General features: G+C 60.2%; 1 protein-coding gene across 1 annotated transcript in view; it reads left to right on the top strand.

Annotated features, from left to right (window-relative positions):
- Positions 1-5916: 5916 nt before the first annotated feature.
- EPB41L1 (erythrocyte membrane protein band 4.1 like 1) overlaps positions 5917-19184 on the top strand; it is a 28350-nt gene continuing 15082 nt past the window's right edge. Inside the window, exons 1-14 of the mRNA XM_086474939.1 lie at positions 5917-6093; positions 6574-6738; positions 9623-9727; positions 9806-9848; positions 10517-10592; positions 10867-11085; positions 11191-11278; positions 11818-11970; positions 12756-12853; positions 13004-13179; positions 13629-13777; positions 14355-14390; positions 16348-16539; positions 17909-18007. Of these exons, the coding sequence (XP_086331065.1) occupies positions 5917-6093; positions 6574-6738; positions 9623-9727; positions 9806-9848; positions 10517-10592; positions 10867-11085; positions 11191-11278; positions 11818-11970; positions 12756-12853; positions 13004-13179; positions 13629-13777; positions 14355-14390; positions 16348-16539; positions 17909-18007 (1776 nt within the window). The remainder of the gene's footprint in view (positions 6094-6573; positions 6739-9622; positions 9728-9805; positions 9849-10516; positions 10593-10866; positions 11086-11190; positions 11279-11817; positions 11971-12755; positions 12854-13003; positions 13180-13628; positions 13778-14354; positions 14391-16347; positions 16540-17908; positions 18008-19184) is intronic.

Below are 19184 nucleotides of genomic sequence, written 5' to 3'. Positions count from 1 at the left end.
CTTGGAGCTGGGGACACTCTTCATTTCTGATCCCCCCCCCCCGCTGCTTCACCATAAACAGGGCAGTTTATATGATTTTTTTTTTGGCCTTGCTGCAGAGCAGCACAGGAGAGCTGTCCGCTGCACTGCGGAGGGGTTTGGGGATTTGCACGTCCCCTAGTGCCAGGGGGTGAGGGCAGGGTGACGCTGGGGTCAGGGTGTGCCGCATCTTGCCGGGGCTTTGGGCACCGCTCTCCTCGTTCACTTTTTGTGTGTCCCCGGACGATACCCAGGGCCTCCCCGCTGGGGCTCCTCACACGTTTCCAGGATGGCTGCAAGGTGCTGCCTGTGCTCTCATCCTGCCTGGCCCCTGCCAGCTCAGCCTCTGCCCCATGGCAGGGCTGCTGGGTGCCACAGCCCCGGGCTGCTCCTCCATGGTTCTTGGGGGGTTGGCAAGTACGTGGACCCTTTGCCCAGTGTCGCCACCGCCGAAGGGTGCTCCCTGCGCCCAGCTTGCTCCCCATCTCTGGCTGTCTCCACAGCAGCTGGCTGGCCCGCAGTGTGGTGGTGGGCTCTGCTGCCAGGATCGGCCCCACGGGGCCCTCGGCAGCTGCAGAACATGGTGGCAAAGGAGGAGCGTGCTTGGTTGTTACCCAGCTCTGTGCACCCCAGTTGTGCTGGAGCCTGTGGAGACCTGTTCAGGCACTCAGCATGGGGCTTTGCAGAGCGACTCGTGCCTGCCCGTGTTCGTGATGCTTCAGAAGTGAAGCATCATGGACGAGCAGCATCCTCAGCAGGGAGCGGAGAGGGGAAAGCAGAGCCCAGGAGCAAAGGGGGATGCTCAGCTTTGAAAACCAGCCCAGCATCAGGGAGTGAATGGGCAGGGGGAAGGGGAAAGCAGGCTCCAGCAAAACCCCGTTTGGAGGTGGCTCTGGGAGGAGAGTGCTGCAGAGGCTGGAGCTGGGATATGCTGGGGAAGTGCGGGGGTAGAGTGTCTGGGAAAGCCGTGAATCCACACTCCAGCTTGAAGAGGAGGAAGAGGAAAACACCCAGGGAAGGAGGAGCAGGCGAGGAGATGATGGGAGGAGATTGTAGGCATGACAAGCAGGTCTACTTCTGATCCTGCTAAGGTTTTCTCTGCAGTCACCATTCCCACGTGCCTGTTTTGGTAGCCTGGAGCTCCAGCTGGCTCCAGCTGTTTCACCTGATGTTTGACCTGAGGAGAATATTCCCCAGCCTGTTTTGGGTCCAGCTGCAGTAGAAGCGAGCCAGCCCTTGCTGAGCCAGAGCCTGCTGCAGTTGTGGTCTAAACTTCTTCTAGAAGTTTGTGATGGCAATATGTCAGTTAAATTGTCCCTTTGGCAGCATGCTGGGACCTGTGTCCTTTCTCGACCCATGGCACCCCACATCAGGGTCTCCTGAGGGGGCTGTCCTGCGAGGTGGGGCAGCAGGAGCTGAGTTCTGCATCTGGAAAACACTCTGTGATGGCAAGCATCTCTCACGACTGGCTTCTCACTGTCTGAAAGCGTGCTTTCTGCCTTTAAATCAGGAGTAGTTTCTGCTTAAGGCACAGAGATGCTCCCATAATAAACATCTGCTTTTTTCTTGAGTGCTGTAGGAAAGTCCACAGGAAACAATCTAGCCCCCCAAGGGGGGAGAAGGGGCTGGGACAGGTCGTACCTGGGCGTGCTGCTCAGGTCTCTACAGAGTCCTGCAGGTGCCCTCAGGGTGCTGAGTACCCCCAGCCTGGCAGAGCAAATGGTCAGGGTGGCCTTTTCCCGTTGTTGGGTGTGCAGCAGCCCCCGGTGCAGGTGACCAGGCTGCAGGCAGGGTGGCAGCATCCCACTGCTGTCCTGAGCCCTGGGGCTGGGTGCTGCCGTCCCCACGGGCTGGGTGCTGCCCGGCTGAGGCTGACCCTCGGTGCCCAGCCAGCCCTGAGACCCCAGCCCCATGCTCCTGGCCTCTCTGCTCAGCTCCACCATGGGCGGGAAGAGGGTGGGCAGAGAACCGCAGGCAGCAGCGCTGCCCACATGGCCATGGCACCAACGCCCCGCCGGCTCCTGAATGCGGCCGTTGTGGCGGTGCCCGGGAGCGTGGCGGTGCCAGCGTGGCCCCTCTCCCCGCCTGCACTGCCTGGGCCGGGACTGTGCACATCTGCCGGGCTCAGCTGCAGCGGTGCTGCGCCTCCCGACGTCGCTGGCTTCCCTGCCGGCCCCGTCTCCCTCGGGGCATCTCCCAGAGCCTTTTGCCCCAGCAATGAGTTTGCCACCCCGTGCAGGGGACTGGAGCCTTCCCAGCATGGCTGCAAGCCGAGAGACCGAGGGGCTTCCAGCTCCTCCCCAAGCCCATCCTGCCCTGGGAGCATGGAAGGACTTGTTCCTCCCTTTTCCTGGTTCCACACTGCTGGGGCAGGAGCAATGCCACGGGGATGGGCTCAGCGGGCCCTTGCTGGGACAGGGCCCATCGGTGCCCGGGTTTCCATTGTGCCTGTGCTGAGCCCTGTCTCCGTGCTGAGGTGTGGGGAGGGGTGGTGCTGGGGAGCCCCGTGGCATCTGCAGCGGTTGGGGCAGGAGGGAGAGCGTGCGGCAGGGCTGAGTCGTGCTGGGACTGGGGGAAGGGGGCAGTGGCCAGGACCCCAAAGCAGGGTGGCAGGAGAAGTGAGGCCACGATGAGAGCAGGGAGATGGTCCTGGGGTCCTGCCAGTCTCCTTTGCCAGGACTCTGCCACCCCGGCACTCCTGTGTCGTGCTCTCACCTGCTTCAACTGAAAGTTAGGGTCCCTGGATAGGGTTCCTTGCCTGTTGTCAGAAGGTTTGAACTGGACCTTAATATGCAAAAGTAGGGCTGTCTGGGAGAAGTGGGTTGAATTCTCAGCCTGCCACACTTAAAAAACCACCATCATTTCCTGAGGGATCGGTGCTTCCCAGTGCAGGGAAAAAAATTGGGAGAAAGTTTAGAAATCTCAAGTGAAAAACTCAGCATGTTTTTGGCCCAAAGTGGTGATTGTCACTTTAGAATTTTCATGTTGACTAAAAAATTCACACGCTGAGATCCAAACGGAAGCGGTTGGGAACGATCCATGCAGGGACTGGAGCTGGGAGCATGCAACTGCTTGAATTTGCAGTGGAAAAACAGCAGCCCTGTTTCCTCTGCGGACAAAATACACCACTGGTAACCTTTGAAATCTTCTCGTGCCCTCGGCCGAGCACCGGGGTGGGTTAGGAGAAGCTAGCTGATGTTTCTCGGGGGCCGGTGGCAGGTTCTCCTGCCTGTTCTGGCCAAGACAGTGTGGCGCAGGGGCAGAGGGGTGAAATCCTGGTGCTTTTGGTGTAAACCAAGTGCCTCTGCGGTGGCTGCCCAGCACGTGCACAGCCTGCATGGCCAGCAGCAGGGTCACTGCTGGGAGAGGGCTGCTCCTGGCAGGCTGAGCCCAGCTGCGGGAGGTGCAGGCTGCCCCATTCTGTCGTCTTCTCTACCCATCCCTTCCCTTGCCTCCTGTCTGTCCCCTCCCGCCCCTGGGAGCCAGTTCTGGCAGTTTTTGCGGGTAAGGTTTCGCATCTCCCCATTGTGCTGAGGACACCTGAAAGGCAGAGGTGGGACACGAGCTGTGGTGTGAGATGTGTTTTCTTTGTACCAAGTCAGCAAGTCTGTGGGTGACCCCAGGCGGAGCAGTGCAGTTGATTGGTGAGAGGGAAGGGAGGCCATCCAGAAGGACCTTGATAGTCTGGAGAAGTGGGCCCAGGTGAACCTCAGGAAGTTCAACAAGGGCAAGGTCCTGGGTTGGGGCAGTCCCCAGCACCAGCACAGACTGGGGGCTGGATGGGTCGAGAGCAGCCCTGTGGAGAAGGTGGATGAGACATTGGATGTGAGCTGGCAACATGCGCTCACAGCCCAGAAAGCCAGCTGTATCCTGGCTGGCATCACCGGCAGCACGGCCAGCAGGTCCAGGGAGGTGATTCTCCCCTTCTGCTCCACCCATGTGAGGCCCCACTTGGAGTACTGCATCCAGCTCTGAGGTCCCCAGTGCAAGACAGACACAGACCTGTTGGCGTAGGTCCAGAGGAGGCCATGGAAATGGTCAGAGGAATGGAACATCTCTGCTATGGAGAGAGGCTGGGAGAGCTGGGGTTGTTCAGCCTGGAGAAGACAAGGCTCCGGGGAGAGCTTATTGCAGCCTTCCAGTGCTTAAAGGGGGCTTAAAACAAAGATGGAGAAAGACTTTTTACCTGTAGTGATGAGACAAGGGGCAACGGTTTTAAACTGAAAGAGGGTAGGATTAGATTGGACATAAGGAAGAAACAACAATTTTACAACAAGAGTGGTGAGACAGTGGGCCAGCTTGCCCAGAGAAGCTGTGAATGCCCCATCGTTGGAAGTGTTCAAGGTCAGGTTGGATGGGGCTGGGAGCAACCTGATCTAGTGGAAGGTCTCTCAGCCCACAGCAGGATGGGTTGGGCTGGATAGTCTTTGAAGGTCCCTTCCAACACAAACCATTCTGTGATTCCGAAAGTGGTCTTTCCCTGCCTTAGGGTGTGGTCCTGACTAGGCTCTTGCTCTCACCTACCTCCTAGAATAGCATTTAGGTGGTTGGGACTCAGAGGAGGAGATAGTAATGGGGTGTCATGTCACCAAGCAACTCCTTCATCGCGAGGGTGGCTCGTTCCGTGGCTTGGCGCTGCGCTGAGATCTCATCCCTGATCAGTGCTTCCAGAGCTGGGGCAAAGCCTGGGGTTTGGCAGCTCAGGGAGAAGCTGGCTCCCTGCCCGTGCCACATGGGCTGTCATTCCAGAAATGGGGATCAGAAATATCTTCTATGGGCTTCCACACTCCAAAAAAGTGCAGTTTTTGGGGTGTTGCAGGCATTAATCAGGGCCGCTTGCGTGGCTGCTCTGTGGGCAACGTGGTGTGACTGTGGGCAGATGCTGCCGACTGAGCCAGCGCATCCAGCCGTGGCCAGAGCTACAGCCCTCAGGTGCTCTGATGGTGGCTATCCCAGCTGGTCCTCTGTAGCTGGACATGGCCTGGGGAGCCTGGTGGTGGGGAGCTGGTGGGGCCTGAGCAGCTCAAGTAGTTAGTGGATGGGTGATGGTCACAAAGGGTATTTGATGACCTGTGTGTGTGTGGACTGTCCCAGGAGCCCTCACCAGCCCCTCACTGCATTTGCATAAAGGTTTCAAAAACATAAAGGTTGCAAAAACATGTTACTGAGCCCCCCAGCATGGACAGTGCCTTCCCCTCCCCTCTTCCTGGCCCTGGGTTTGTTTTTGCATCTTGCACAGGACAGGCAGCTGGAGCTGGGGACAGTTTTGTCCTGCTGCCACAGAGGCTTCGGCCACGCTGGCCGTGGGAACCCAGCATGCTGCTGCTGCTGGGAAGTCCAGAGGGGAAAAAACCCAGCCGTCCCGGATGCAGCGTGTGGAGTTGTCCATGTTTGCAATTTCCTGTGTCAGGGCAGCCTTTAACCTGACTCACCGCCTGGTTTTCCCTCCCAGAATAAGTCCTTCCACTCAGTAAAAATACTAGTGAAGGTACCAAAGACCCCAGGCTTGGGGGGAGCAGGGGGTTATGGCCAGCCCCGCTCCCTGCTGTGAGTGCGGGGATGGGGCTTGAGCCCCATGCCCTGACCGCAGTGGGTCCCTGTCGCCGGGGTCCCTCCCCACACCGCTGGCTCTTCACCTCCAGCTCCAATGAGTACGAAATGCTGACACCCTGTGCTGCTGCCACCAGCTCGTTGCAAAGCCACCTGCAGGCGTGGACAGGGAGCCGGGGGTCTGGTAGGGGATGGGGGCAGAGGCAGGCACGTCCCATGCCTGCCCATGCGACCGGGGCATCTTGGGCTGCTGGCTGCCTGGCCGGCATCCTCCGTCCCCGTGCGCCCAGGTGACACCTCCTGTCTTTCCTTGTGGGTGGCGGTGGCAGAGCAGGGTGACCAGCGGCCATGACGACGGAGATGGGCCTCCGTTCGGAGGTGAAGAGCGCGCAGGAGGAGGCTCCGCAGCAGCAGCTGGAGGCGGCCGTGCATGGCCCCACCGCTGCAGCCGCCAACCCCGCCGGCCGGGACGCTGAGGGCAACGAGAAGCCCGGGGCACAGTCCAATGGCCGAAATACGGAGCCGGTGAGTGGACGGTGGCCAGGTGCCGTGCGATGCGGCAGAGGAAGGCGCAGGGGACGTGCCACCGCTCTCTGCTGCCCAGCGCCTTGCGGCAGCGCGGGGGCTGCGGGCACCCCGTTGAGGTGGGCACCTCCTCTGTGCTGTTGGTCCAGGGGGAACATCCCACCCCCCTACAGCCAGGGCAGTGGATGGGCTGTGCTGGAAAAGGCACTAATGTGGCTGCCGGCCAGGGGATGGAGCGGGTGGCCCCGTGTCCCAGGGCTGAGCTGCCCCTAGCGGGGCTGGGGGCATCGGCTGTGCCCCGATGTCAGCCCTGGAGCTGCCAGGGCGCTGTGCTGCTGCCCTGGCACTGACTGCTGCACCAGGCGGTTGGGCAGGGAGGTTTTTGGGTGCTGAACTCACCCCCGGCTCAGGGGCATCCGTTTTCCTGTCCGTCCGTCCTGGCAGTGATACCAGGTAACCCTGTGCATCTCCCTGCTCCAGGGCACAGAGATGGAGGAGAAGGACTACAGTGAGACGGACGGGCTTTCTGACAAAACAACCCCGAGCAAGACCCAGAAGTCACCCCAGAAAACCACCAAGAAAGTGAAGAGTGCCCTCTGCAGAGTGACCCTGCTCGATGCCTCCGAGTACGAATGCGAGGTGGAGGTGAGTCCCAGCTTCAGGGGCTGCGCTGGCGCCAAGGAGGGGACACGTCTCAGCCTGGGGATGCTGCCCAGCCCAGCGAGTCCCTAATGTCAGGGCTTTTCCAAGGACAGCTTTCTAGTACCTCTCTCCTAGGGAAAAGGATCCACAGAGACAGCTGTTTCAGCTAAAATTTCAAAATAAGGAAAAAATCTGGAAAGACAGACCCTAGCAGGGAATTTTAGCCCAGTGAATCCGAATTTGGCAGCTGCTCACAGTAGAATACGGCGTCTAAAAAGCAGAAGCTTAATAGACGGGGGACAGAGCTCTGCCTGGCAATATGTGCATGACACATCCGTACGCCAGCCTATCTGCCGACACCTCAGGAGCGCAGCGTGTTGGCTGTCCCGCGTGCTAAGGCGAAGGGTGTGTGTGTGCACATGTTGGTGGGAAAAGGCTGACACGTGTGGACCCTCGTGGCTGCCCCAGGCGGGTTTGCACCCATCCTCTTGGTGTTCATCTTCTCATCCCTCGCTGTCCCTCCCCCTGAAGCCGTCAGGCCAGGGGCCGCATGGGAAGGTGTGTCAGAGCCTGGCAGCGTGGTGCACACGTGTGTGCCTGTGTACGTGAGGGTGGTACTTGTGCACATCCGTGTGGCTGCAGCCTCGTGTGTGCAGGCAGGGCGGCGTGCCCGGGCAGGCGGTCCAGCACCCTGCGCTGGGGGCGTGGGCATGCACCCGCTGTTTGTGCAGCATCGCAAGTGTGTGGCGTGGGCATGCACAAGGGCATGCGGGGAGCGCATCTCCCTGGGAGTGACTGTCACTGCAGGGAGGGACAGAGGGGACTGGCGCCCGCCGGTGGCTGCCTTGGCACTGGGAGATGCTGCAGGGCTGCTTCAGCCGCCGTCAGCACGGGGACCTCTCCCTTCTAGGACAGGCTGGGGGATACCCAGGATTAAATCAGGAGTTGAGGCTGGGTTTTGGGGAAGGGTCCTGTGGCCCTGCCGCAGGGGCAAAGGCAGCCGGGAGGAGAAATACGCGCTGGGAGGAGTGCCTGTTTCCATCCCCAGTGCCCGCCTGCTGTCTCTTGCCTGCAGGTTGAGGAGGGCAGCACTGCTCTGACCGGCAGCATTGTCCTGGTGGGAGGGATGTTTTCAAGGACTGGCCACTTTTCTTGAAAATGTAAAAGCTGAGGTTGTTCAGGAGCAGAAATGCTCGAGCCTTTGCCAGGGAGACCTTTGCACTTGCTGCTGGTGAGTGGGCGGGTGGGTTTTTGTTGGCAGCAGCTCGGAGCTGGCTGTGCAGAGCAGACTTGCATCTGTATGCAGGTCCTGCCTCCCCCGGGTCTTGGCTGCGCAGGATTGATGAACGTAAGGAGCGTGGCTGCCTGCTCTCTGTGCCTGCCTGGGATGAGTGAGCACCCCGAGGCAGCCGGCGGCGGGAGGCTCTGGCCCCCTGCCCCTGGCACAAGCAGCAGGGCCTTTGATCTCCGTGCTCCAGCAGCCCTGACCGTCACTTTAGCAGTAAAATTCGTCACAAAAGCTGTGGAAAGATGGATTGTCACAGAGATGAAAGCGACTCCAAAGAAGAAAAGGAGCAAAGTACCCCCAGGGACTATGGGAGGCTCACAGGGCACAGGAGCGGCTTGCACGAGCCCCGGGCAGGTTGTCCTTCCCCTGGCTCTCCCTGTCACATTGGCCAGGCAAAACCAAGCATGCAAGCAGAAACCCGGGCTGCAGGCTCGCTGGCAGCTTCGTGAGCAGAGCAGTGCCCCTCGCTGGGCCTGGGTAAGGACGAGCTCTCTGCTGTTGCAGTGCAGAGGATGGGGTTGACTTTTAGAAAGCTGCTGCTCCCTAAAAAACCCGCCTGGGGCGTAGGGGAGAATGTTTAGCGGGAAAAGGCTGGTGCTGCATTTGTTCTTTCTTTCTCACAAGCCCCGTGGGAATGGTTGTGCCTTCCCTGCATCTTAATTAAGGCTTAATTCAGTAAAAATAAAAAAGAGGAGTCAAACTGTTCAGTGTGACAGCCCGGCACGTGCCATGGGTGAACCCCTGCTGTCAAAACCTGGGTCAGCAGGAGGGAGGGGACCCAGGAAGGGTGACTGCAGCTGCTGGAAAAGCTTTGCCAGGCAGCAGAAACCCAGGGTTGCAGCTGGGGGCAGTGAGCTGCCAGGGCTGTGCCGCTTGGTGCCCTGGTCTGCCGTCCATGGGGTGCATGCCGAAGGTGAGAGGGGAGGTGGGAGGTGCCAGGCTGGAAGGCTGTAAATTGGAGAGAAGCACACATGGAAGGGGTTGTTCTTCCGTCTGCCTGAGCGAGCCTGGGCCTCACTGCCATCGGTAGCAATGAGAAATTCAGGGGAGCTCAAAGTACCAGATGACAAGGGTGCCCTCCAGCCCTGTGCGTGGCTCAGGCTCTTCGTGGCTCTCGTTTGTCATGCTGTGCTTCAGCACCCAGCTGCCACCGCCACCACCAGTGGGGAGGGTGTTGGGAAGGAGCTTGTCCCACGCGCTGTGAGCTCTGGGGCGCGTTTGTCCCAGCTTGCTGGTCTGGTGCCTGGCCTGGCTGGATCCCTCTCGGGTTTGGCATCACTGTCTCCTGGTGTGATGGGGGATGAGCCGGGTGGGCACCAGGTCCTCCTGGCCCATGGGACTCTGCACGGGCTGGGCTTGACCGTGCCCAGTCCCTGCAGCCCCGGGACCGCCTGAGTGTCCCCAAAGCAGTGCTGCCGGGTGAGAGGGCTGCTCTCAAAGACAGCCCAGCACCTTTTGGTGGTTGCCTGGAGGGTCAGGGAAGCCCTGACCCCTCCCCATTGCTCCCTGCCTGCACCCAGCGGGTGCTGCCTGTGCCTGCCAGGTCTCCAAGAGCACAAGGGACCCAGCTCACCATCAGCCTTTGCATGTCTCCAACAGAAGCATGCCCGAGGCCAGATCCTCTTCGACATGGTGTGTGAGCACCTCAACCTCCTGGAGAAGGACTACTTCGGCCTCACCTTCTGCGATTCGGACAGCCAGAAGGTGAGCATAGGGGGGTCCTTCTGTGGCCACCCCTTCTGTGGTGGGAGGCCCCCCTGACCTGTTGTCTCCTTGTTGCAGAACTGGCTGGACCCCTCCAAGGAGATCAAGAAGCAGATCCGCAGTAAGTGCCCAGAGAGAGTCCATCCTCCCCAGCCCTGGGGCATCCCACCGGTCTCCCGGATGGCTTGGCTGTGGCTGTCCTCTGGCAGGTCCCCTCCCCACCTGACCTGGAGGGGACCCTTGGCAGCTGGCCTGGGGACAGGGATGCTGTTGCTCGTTCAGCTGCCTGTTACCTGCCTCTCCTCTTACTCATGACAGGCGTGACGGGGCAAAGGACCCATCTATGCCACTGACAATCTGGCTGAGACCTGGTCCCTCTCTGGTCACCGTCCTCTCCTGAGCAGGGAGGACAGGGATGACAGGATGCGTAGGGGGCTTGCTGGGACAGGCCCTGGGGTGCCTTTGCCCATGCTGTTGCCTTGCTGGGATGGCAGAAGGTGTCACCTTCTGGGACATGTGAGGCTTTTGCTGTAACACTGCTAGTCACGCTGCGCTGATGGCTCCTGAATTTGTGATGCTTTTCTCTCCCCAGCTGTTTGAGGAGGATTAACCAAGTCGTGCTGGTGTCCCAATGGCTGTTCTCGTAGCAGCTTCTGGAGCCCCCTTTTCCCTGCCCTGTGCCGGGCTTGTGGGGAGTCATGGGACCCTTAGTGGATGCCCGGCTGCTCCTGCACACCTTTGTGCAGCCAGTGCAGGTGCTGCCCTTACTGCTCTCTCTCCCCTGCCTAGGCGGGCCCTGGAACTTCGCCTTCACTGTGAAGTTTTACCCTCCAGACCCTGCCCAGCTCACGGAGGACATCACAAGGTGAGGACCATCCCCTTAATGGGCGCAGCTGCCGGGGAAGCTCCCAGGGGACCGGCAGAGGAGCACGGCTCTGGCAGGACGTGGGCAGCCGGGGGATGTCTGGGGGCTCACTGCTGCGTGCGACGTGCCTAAATCATGCAAAGCGGGGGCCAGGAAGGCGGGATGGGAGATGGCAGTCCCTGCGGGGTGCACGCTGCTGCTTCCCAGGGAGCCCCAGCCTGCTCTGGAGGGCATGCACCTCCGCCCCATTCTTATCCTCTGCCCCCTCCTGCAGATACTACCTGTGCCTGCAGCTCCGTGCAGACATCATCACGGGGCGCCTGCCCTGCTCCTTTGTCACCCATGCCCTGCTGGGCTCCTACGCCGTGCAGGCCGAGCTGGGTGACTATGATGCTGAGGAGCACGTGGGCAACTACGTCAGCGAGCTCCGCTTCGCCCCCAACCAGACGCGGGAGCTGGAGGAGCGCATCATGGAGTTGCACAAGACCTACCGGTGAGCCCCAGGAGAGGATGGGCTGGTGGCGAGGAAGGCAGCAGACAGCTGGCCCACGCCCAGTGGGGCACCCGGCCACGTGTCCCCCTCTCTGTCTCTCTGCAGTGGAATGACCCCCGGGGAAGCGGAGATCCACTTCCTGGAGAATGCCAAGAAGCTCTCCATGTACGGGGTGGACCTGCACCACGCCAAGGTACAGGGCTGTGGGGCTGCCAGAGCGATGGCCAGTGCCACCCCATGCTGCCCAGCTGCCTGCACACCCCTCCCTGCCCAGCCCTTTCCTCCCACAATGAAGGTTCAACGACACGGTCCTGGGCATCTGGTTCTGGGTGGCCCCGCGTTGGACCAGAGGACCAGAGGACAAATTTAGGTTAGATATAAGGAAGACATTTTTTTACAATGAGGATGGTGAAACACTGGCAGATGCCCCATCCCTGGAAACATTCAAGGTCAGGTTGGACGGGGCTCTGAGAAACCTGATTGAGCTAAAGATGTCCCTGCTCGCTGCAGAGGGTTGGACTAGATGGCCTTTAAAGGTCCCTTCCAACCCAAACTGTTCTATTATTCTATGACCTCCAGAGATCCAACCTCAACCGGTCTGTGATTCAGTGACCTCTGTCAGCTGGTCTCCTGTAGCAGAGCACCGAGCAGGAGGGAGCATGGCACTGCTGGCCAGACTGGTTCTCACTGGGCAGCTGAGCAGTCCCTTACTGTCCCTCTTGCCTCATCCAGGACTCAGAGGGCATCGACATCATGCTGGGTGTCTGCGCCAACGGCCTCCTCATCTACAGGGACCGGCTGAGGATCAACCGCTTTGCCTGGCCCAAGATCCTCAAAATTTCCTACAAGAGGAGCAACTTCTACATCAAGATCCGCCCGGGTGAGGTGGGTGCCATGTGCCAGTGTGGCCCCAGGGCATGGTGGGTTGCCTGCTCTGCTGGACTGGGGCTGCCTGGCGGGGAGGTCCTTGCCTGGCTCCAGGCCCCAAGGGTCCCAAGTTAATGACCAGGCTGGCCAAGAGAGCACATCTGCTGTGATGTATGGAGGCTTTCAGCAAGTGCTTTCTTGTTTGTGCTCTCATTTTCTCACTGTCAAAGTGACTTCAGCAGGTGGAGGGCACCCCAGGCTCCTTTCCCACCAGCCAGATGCCGTGACCCTACTGGCATAGGGGGGTTGTCCAGGAAGCGGGGGTTGAAGGCCATTTTTGATGTGTCTTCCATGCTTCACAAAAAAAACATCAGGAGGCCTTTTCATTCATTTCCTGACTTTATTTTCACTCTTTTCACTTTTGTGTGCACTGATGGGAGAATGCATTTCCACCCACGTTTTCCAGCAGGCAGGAGGGCAAGGACAGTGCGTCTAAAATGCAGAGTGATGACCTCTCACCAAAATGAGCTGTAAAAGAGTTTTGTTTCTTGAGGGAATTTATCTTGCACTGAAAAGCCATTTACAGTTGAGGGAAGTGTTTAGGCCAAAAGCATGAAGGCGTGATCCCACCACCCGCTGGGGCTGGGCATGGACCTTTCCAGCACTGCTTTGAAGAAGACGTTTTTTTGCACAGTCATGGCTCCTGCCAGCAGAACCTGAGGGCCTTGGCAAAGCAGGTCCCATCCTGTCATGTCCTCTAGGGCAGGATCTGCTTCTGACGGTGTGTTTCTGTCTCCCCCAAGTACGAACAGTTTGAGAGCACCATTGGCTTCAAGCTGCCCAACCACCGCTCTGCCAAGCGCCTCTGGAAGGTCTGCATAGAACATCACACCTTCTTCAGGTGAGGAGACCTTCTCCAGACCTTCTCCAGGCCTCTCTTCTCGGAAGCAAACATGCTTCTCCCTCTGCTGCAGTGGGTACATGTTGGGGGCAGTGCTGGGGGACATGGCTGGGGCTCGCTGACGGCGCTTCATCTCTCCCCGCCGCTCAGGCTGGTGTCCCCAGAGCCACCTCCCAAGGGCTTCCTGGTGATGGGCTCCAAGTTTCGCTACAGCGGGCGGACGCAGGCACAGACACGGCAGGCCAGCGCCCTCATCGACCGCCCGGCTCCCTTCTTCGAGCGCTCCTCCAGCAAACGGTACACCATGTCTCGCAGCCTTGACGGAGGTATGCCCCAAATTGGGGAGGGGGAGGGAGATTGGTCCGCTGGCGGGAGCGAGGGGGATGCTGTTCAGCTCGTCTCTGCGAGCCGTTCGACTCGTTTGGCAGGGTTACAGCAGCCATCGGGCTTCCTTCTGGAGGCTGTCCCCAACCACATCCCCGTGGCAGAGGGTCTGTCCCCACCCCAAGTGACATCTGAGACTGCGCCTGAGGAGTGGGATGTGGCAGGGCTGGGGTTGGGCAGCTTGGGGATGGGGCTCCCCCTGGCTTCCTGTGCCCTGGGACCCCTGGGGCCGCCAGGAAGCCCTGGGACCCCTGGGACCAGCTGTCCCTGCTGCAGGGCCTTCAGGGCTCCTCGGCCCCCAGGTCTGAGCTGGCAGGGTTGGGGGACAGGGGATGGGGTGGGATTTGGGGGTGGCAGGGCTGGGGTGACCTGGGCTCTCCCCCATGGGCAGAGTTCTCGCGCCCAGCCTCCGTCAGCGAGAACCACGACACAGGGGCAGAGGGCGAGAAGCGGGATGAGGATGGTGAGTTTGGCAGCAGGAGACGGTCCGAGACAGAGGATGAGGAGGTGACCACTCCAACAAAAATCAAGGAGCTGAAGGTACAGACGAGGCGGGCAGAGGAGGGTGGAGGTGGAGGGCTAGGCTGGCTCATCCCTGGAGAGGGCAGGCAGGGGACCGGGCACAGGCAACAGGGCTGGGCTGCAGGCAGGACGGGTCACCGTGGGGCACGGTCCCCTGCAGCCCTTTCTCTGCCAGGCTGGTGGGACCCCTGGGACATGGCTCTTGGCCTCACTGGTGGAAACAGGGCTGTTACAGGGGCTTGGCTGAACTCTTGATTCCTCAGCGCCCTCCAGGTGGTCTCAAGGCTTGTGGGCAGGCAGGGCTGGACCTGGGAGCAGCCCCGCTCCGGGACAGCGATGGGGTTGGGGATGGGGACGGGCCAGGTGCACTGGTGCCCACTTGTGCCCACCACTGCCCTGGCACAGCCCACCCACTCCCTTCCCCAGCCCCTGGGCTGACCCAGGGACACCCCAGCCCATTTCAGCCCCACGCTGCGAGGGGAGGGGGGGTCCGGTCCTTCTGCACCCTACCAGCCCATCAACTTAACTGTGATATTTGTGACAAGTTCCCTTGACTGACCCTGCTGGTTACTTTTAACCCTCTCTTTGCTGCCAGCCGGAGCATGAAACAACCCCCAGGCACAAGCAGGAGGTATTCTCTCTCTGGAGTATCTTAGTCCTCATCGGTGCATCATATTGTCCATCCTTTCCAAAGCAACACTGTGTGTCACCCTATTTACTGGAATACAAGATGCACCGGGGCGGGGGGTTGGATGCTAGAGAAGCCCGATGAGCAGACAGCTGGGGATCTGCCCCAGCGCGCGCACGGCATCTTCTATCCCACTAAGTAAGGTAGTCCTGGTCGTACGTGTGAGCAAGAGCCCTCCCAGGGCACAACGGCCAGGCCCCCGCGCCGAGTCCTTGGCCCGTTGGGAAGACCTGGCTTCTGCTCATGTTACTGACTCCGCCATGTCCTCGCCTCGTGTCTCCTCTCCGTCCAGCCCTGTGGCCCTAGCTCCCCTGGGGAGGCTGGTCCCATCGCTCCCGCTGGCACCCCGACCTGCGCTCTGCTTTTGCCTGACCTGAACTGCCTCTGTTGCCTGCCCTGCCTGGTGGCTCTGCTCTCCCGCAGCCCCTGCTCCCGCGGTGCGGCTCCCCTCCGCCGAGAGCCGGGCTGGAGCTCCTCACAGCGCTGCGGCCGCCATCCTGCCCCGCCGGCAGCAAAGGAGTCTCGGAGCTCGCAGGGCGAGGCGCTGGCCCCCACCCCCTGCACCCGAGGGCAGCTGCCTGCATCTGCCTGGCCTGAGAGCGGGCTGTCATAGAGAAGAGGGAGGCTGGGCCTTCCTCTGCACAACTGCCGTGTCCCCGGTGGCCCCCCCCCAGCAGGAACGATTCATCCCAGCCTAAAGTCCACGGCTGCTCCCCAGGGATTTCCCCTCTGCTCGCAGTGGGACGGAGATCCTCACTGGAGCTGTCAATGGGGGCAAAGGTGGCCAGGCAATGGGGTTTGCCGTGCTGGCGCCACACAGCCCTCATCCCGCTCGGCACCGCAGGGCAGACCCCGCCGGGGCAGTGGGCACCAGTCCCCGTCCCTCCCCTGCCCGCCTCATTGCTTACCCTGCTGCATGTGCATGTGCTGCTCCCCTGGCACACCCCGAGCCCAGAGGTGGGCAAACCACAAAGCGCTTTTCCATGGCTCAGACATGCAGGTCCACGGGGGGATTTTTTCCACGAGTTGCACCGAGCCTTCAGGATCTGGAAAATTTGGTAGGGTTTTTCATGGGACTCTCTTTCTTGGGTCTCTGGGCTGCTGCTGAGGAGAAATACCAGGCAGGTATTTTAGATGACTCCTTTCAAACCTCAAAAGAGGTTTGAGTTTGAAGCAAAGTTTTCGCTCTTGCCGCTTCTTGCTCTGAGCCAGTTTGCCCACCTCTGCGGCAGGAGGAGGGGAGCCACCCTGGTGCCTGCACCGTCACAAAACGATGCTCTAATGCCTAAACTCCACCTTGCACTTGAGCGCTCTGAGCTGTCGTCTCTTCACAGCCGGCCAGACCCCACTCCACCCCAGGCTGCCATTGGGCCCAGGCTGGTCCATGGTGAACCTGGACATCTCTGACCAGCCCTTGACCTCCTGCCCTTTGGCAGAAGCCCACTTTAAAGGAGATCCATGGGAAATGCTGGTTTCCTGCCCTGCTGGGACAGTGGCTCGGGCTCCCTTTGTGCCTGGCACAAGAGAGCAACAGAGGAGGCTGCTGGTGTTTCCAATAGGGCCCAATCCTGTGCTGATCCCAAGGGAAAGCCCACTCTCTTCCTCCAGGTGGCTTTAGCTTGTCCTCAACAGGCAGTGCTGGAGATGCCGAAGGGACATGCTGTGCCCCTCACAGAGGGAAACCTGCCACGTGCATTCGGCCACGTGCTGCATTTTTGCTGCCCCCTGCAACAGTCTTAGTGAGACCTGCAGACCAGGGTGCTCTGACATGCTGTTCATTTGGCTCTTGAGACCCTAAATTCAAGCCCAGTGTGAAGCAGACCCTCCCAGTGCCCCTGCTCATTTCTTTTGCCATGACTGGTGCATTAGTCATAGTTCCCTTCCTCTCTCCTTCCCCAAGTTTTTAGACAAGCCAGAAGATGTTTTGCTGAAGCATCAGGCCAGCATCAATGAGCTGAAACGGACCCTGAAGGAGCCCAACAGCAAGCTGGTTCACAGGGACCGGGACAGGAGGCTGCCTTCCTCACCAGCCTCTTCCTCACCCAAGCATGAGGATGAAACACCAAAGGGAACCCCAGAAAAGGCCAGCGAGGTTTGTTCTGCTGCTTCTCTTACAGGGGGGATCGGGTTGTTCGCAGGAAGGTGTTCCTCAGCTGTTGGGCTCTGCGTCTCTGCCTCCTGTGCTACCCTGGGGGAGCATGGTGGAAATTACGTGGTGGGGACACGGGGTGGAGTGAGGGGGCCTTTGGCCAGGTCGTTGTCTCTTAAGTTTTGTAACGAGCTGTTTCCACACTGCTGGTGGTGATCTCCCCTTGTGCCCAGGCACTGCGTGGGGTTGAACTTCTCATCCTTCTCTGGAGGGCTGTGTTTTAGGGGGGATCTGAGAGTTGTGCTGTGGCTGTGTTGCCCCATGAGATGGGGCTTTCCTCACCCCTCACACCAGCAGCGCTGCTGCGTGGCAGTGCCCGGTGCAGCTCTTGCCCAAGGAGGCAGCAGAGCGGGACGAGGCGCTGGCGCAGAGGTGCCCCATGGTGCTCTCACCAGCCAGAACCTGGGTGATGGGAGCAGGTGGAGGGGTGAGCCGTGCTTCACTGGCATCGTGCACACACGTCCCCCCTTCCTGGCTTTGTGGTGAGCCCGCGAGTGTGAAAGGAAGGCGCCTGAGGAGCTGGAATTGGAGGTGCCAGGACGTGCAGAGCCCCCAGTGCTGCGTAGGGGCGTGGAAGGGGCACAGTGGGGGGCTCTGGCACTGGGTTCCTGGTTGGCTCGGTACGGGCAGTGTGTGGCAAGTGCATCCTGGCTGCCAGCCTGGATGCTTTCTCCCTGCCAGGGACCTCCCTGCTTGCTCTCCCCTCCACGGTGTCCTCTCCCCCACGGGGGCTCTGGAGCCACTCCTGTGCCCGCACTGGTGGGCCTGGCTCCAGGCGGGGTGGATGCCACACGCAGGGCCTGCTTTGCCCTGGAGGGACCCTGGGCAGTCTTGGAGAGCAAGGGAGGACGTGGGGCTGAGCTGCGAGGAGGGTGCAGGGCACTGCAAGGCGGCCGGGCCAGGGGGTCTCTGGGGGCGGGGGGGCGGTGTGTGATGTGGATGTGTGTCTGCTGGTGCCCAGTGCTGACCAGAGACCTGGGGCTACAGGGAGACCTGGTCAGGGGTGAGCTCACAGCCCCGTCAAAGCACTGAGCTGGGAAGAGGGACTTCACCTCACGTCTCTTTTGCAAGCAAATATATATGAAGTGCAGAGATGTAAATGGAACATCTAGAGCTGACATAGTTGTGACCTCTGTCCATCCATCCATCCACCCACCCACCTACCATTTATTCCTTCATTCCTTCTCATGTGCTCTCTCTCTCTCTCTCTCTCTCTCTCTCTCTCTCTCTCCCCCTCTCTCCCTCTCTCTCTCTCTCTCTGTCTTTCTCTCTCCCTTTCCCTGTGGGTGCTGGGGTTTCCGTGCTGGCACAGATGATGGAAGAGGACACCCTAGACGATTTTGCATCTGAGCATGGAGCTTCCCTAAGCATGGAGTCTTTCACGCAGAAAAGCCTTGTCTCTTCTCCTGAGGTTGTCACCATCCTCTTTCTCTCCCTAACCCTCACTCTCACAGTTTGCCCCTGCCCCCCCCTGCGACCCTCCTGCCTGTCGAGGCGGCTTCTGCTCTCTGAGCAGAGCTTGAGCCATTTGCTGCCCCCCCTGGGAGGGTCCCCTTTGTAGTGATGGGTGGGATCCCTCACCAGGACAGGGCTGTTGGTGAAATCTGCTCCTCTGACTGTTTCTTCTGGGCTGTGAGACAGGGCCCTGGAGAGACCTTCCAGTGGAGCCCTGCTGTGCACCCCTGGGGCTGGCTGGGCAATGGTTGAGGGGGCCATGCTGGGGGTCCCGAGGCAGTGCTGACCCTATGGCACAGGCACTCTGTGGGTGTCCGCTCCAGGTGCAGGCAGACAGGCAGCTACAAGTCGTCTTTAGCAATCCCTTGTGCTTTCACTTGGGCTACAGTTACAGTTCCCCAGGCCCAGGCACCCTGAAATAGGTAGGGCATCTCTGGAGGCGTCAGAAATGTTGGACTTACGCCTGCACAAATCAGGGTCATGCTGCCTTCAGTGTCCTCACGCAGTGCCCGCTGGTGGGGAACGTGGGCTCTCGCCACTGCTTGCCTGCAGGGTTTATCTCACGTGATGGTGGTTGTTTCCCAGGGCAGCCAAGAGAAGATACCACTGAGCAGAATAAAACTGGTCTTTGAGACTTGGTTCTGGTGTGGTTGGACCCTGCCACGCCGCAGCGTGGTGCCCAGCGGTGCTGGGGTGCACGTCCTGCAGAGCAGGGGCAGCGTTGGGCAGGGGGGCAGAGGAGGCAGGGGCAGGGGTGAGGCTGGTCCCACTCTTGCTCCCTGTCGTCTCCCTTAGTGCAGAAGTTGCCAGCAACAGCAGGCTGTGCCCTGCCAGCACAGCTGGAGCCTGAACCTGGGCTGGCTGGAGGCAGTATGGGCGTGAGTGAGGGCTTCGGCACCACCTCGGGCTTCAGCACCACCTCGGGCTTCAGCAGGGATACAGGCACCTTCAGTGGAGCTTGGGCTCTGCAGCAGCATCTTCTGGTCCACACTGGGACCCTCTGCGTGCCAGTATTTAGGAGCTGGTGAACAGAAACAGCAGAAGTGAAGTGCACACACATCTGTTGATTCAGAGAGTCTTCCCTTCTGCCCTCCGGAGACCCTCAGGGTGTCAGGGCTGTGCTGGGGTGCAGG

Source organism: Leptosomus discolor, chromosome 17, assembly GCF_034619465.1.
Source record: "Leptosomus discolor isolate bLepDis1 chromosome 17, bLepDis1.hap2, whole genome shotgun sequence".
Taxonomy (NCBI): Eukaryota; Metazoa; Chordata; class Aves; order Leptosomiformes; family Leptosomidae; genus Leptosomus; species Leptosomus discolor.
The sequence above is the reverse complement of the archived record's forward strand: the minus strand, read 5'-3'. Positions and strand labels throughout refer to the sequence as shown.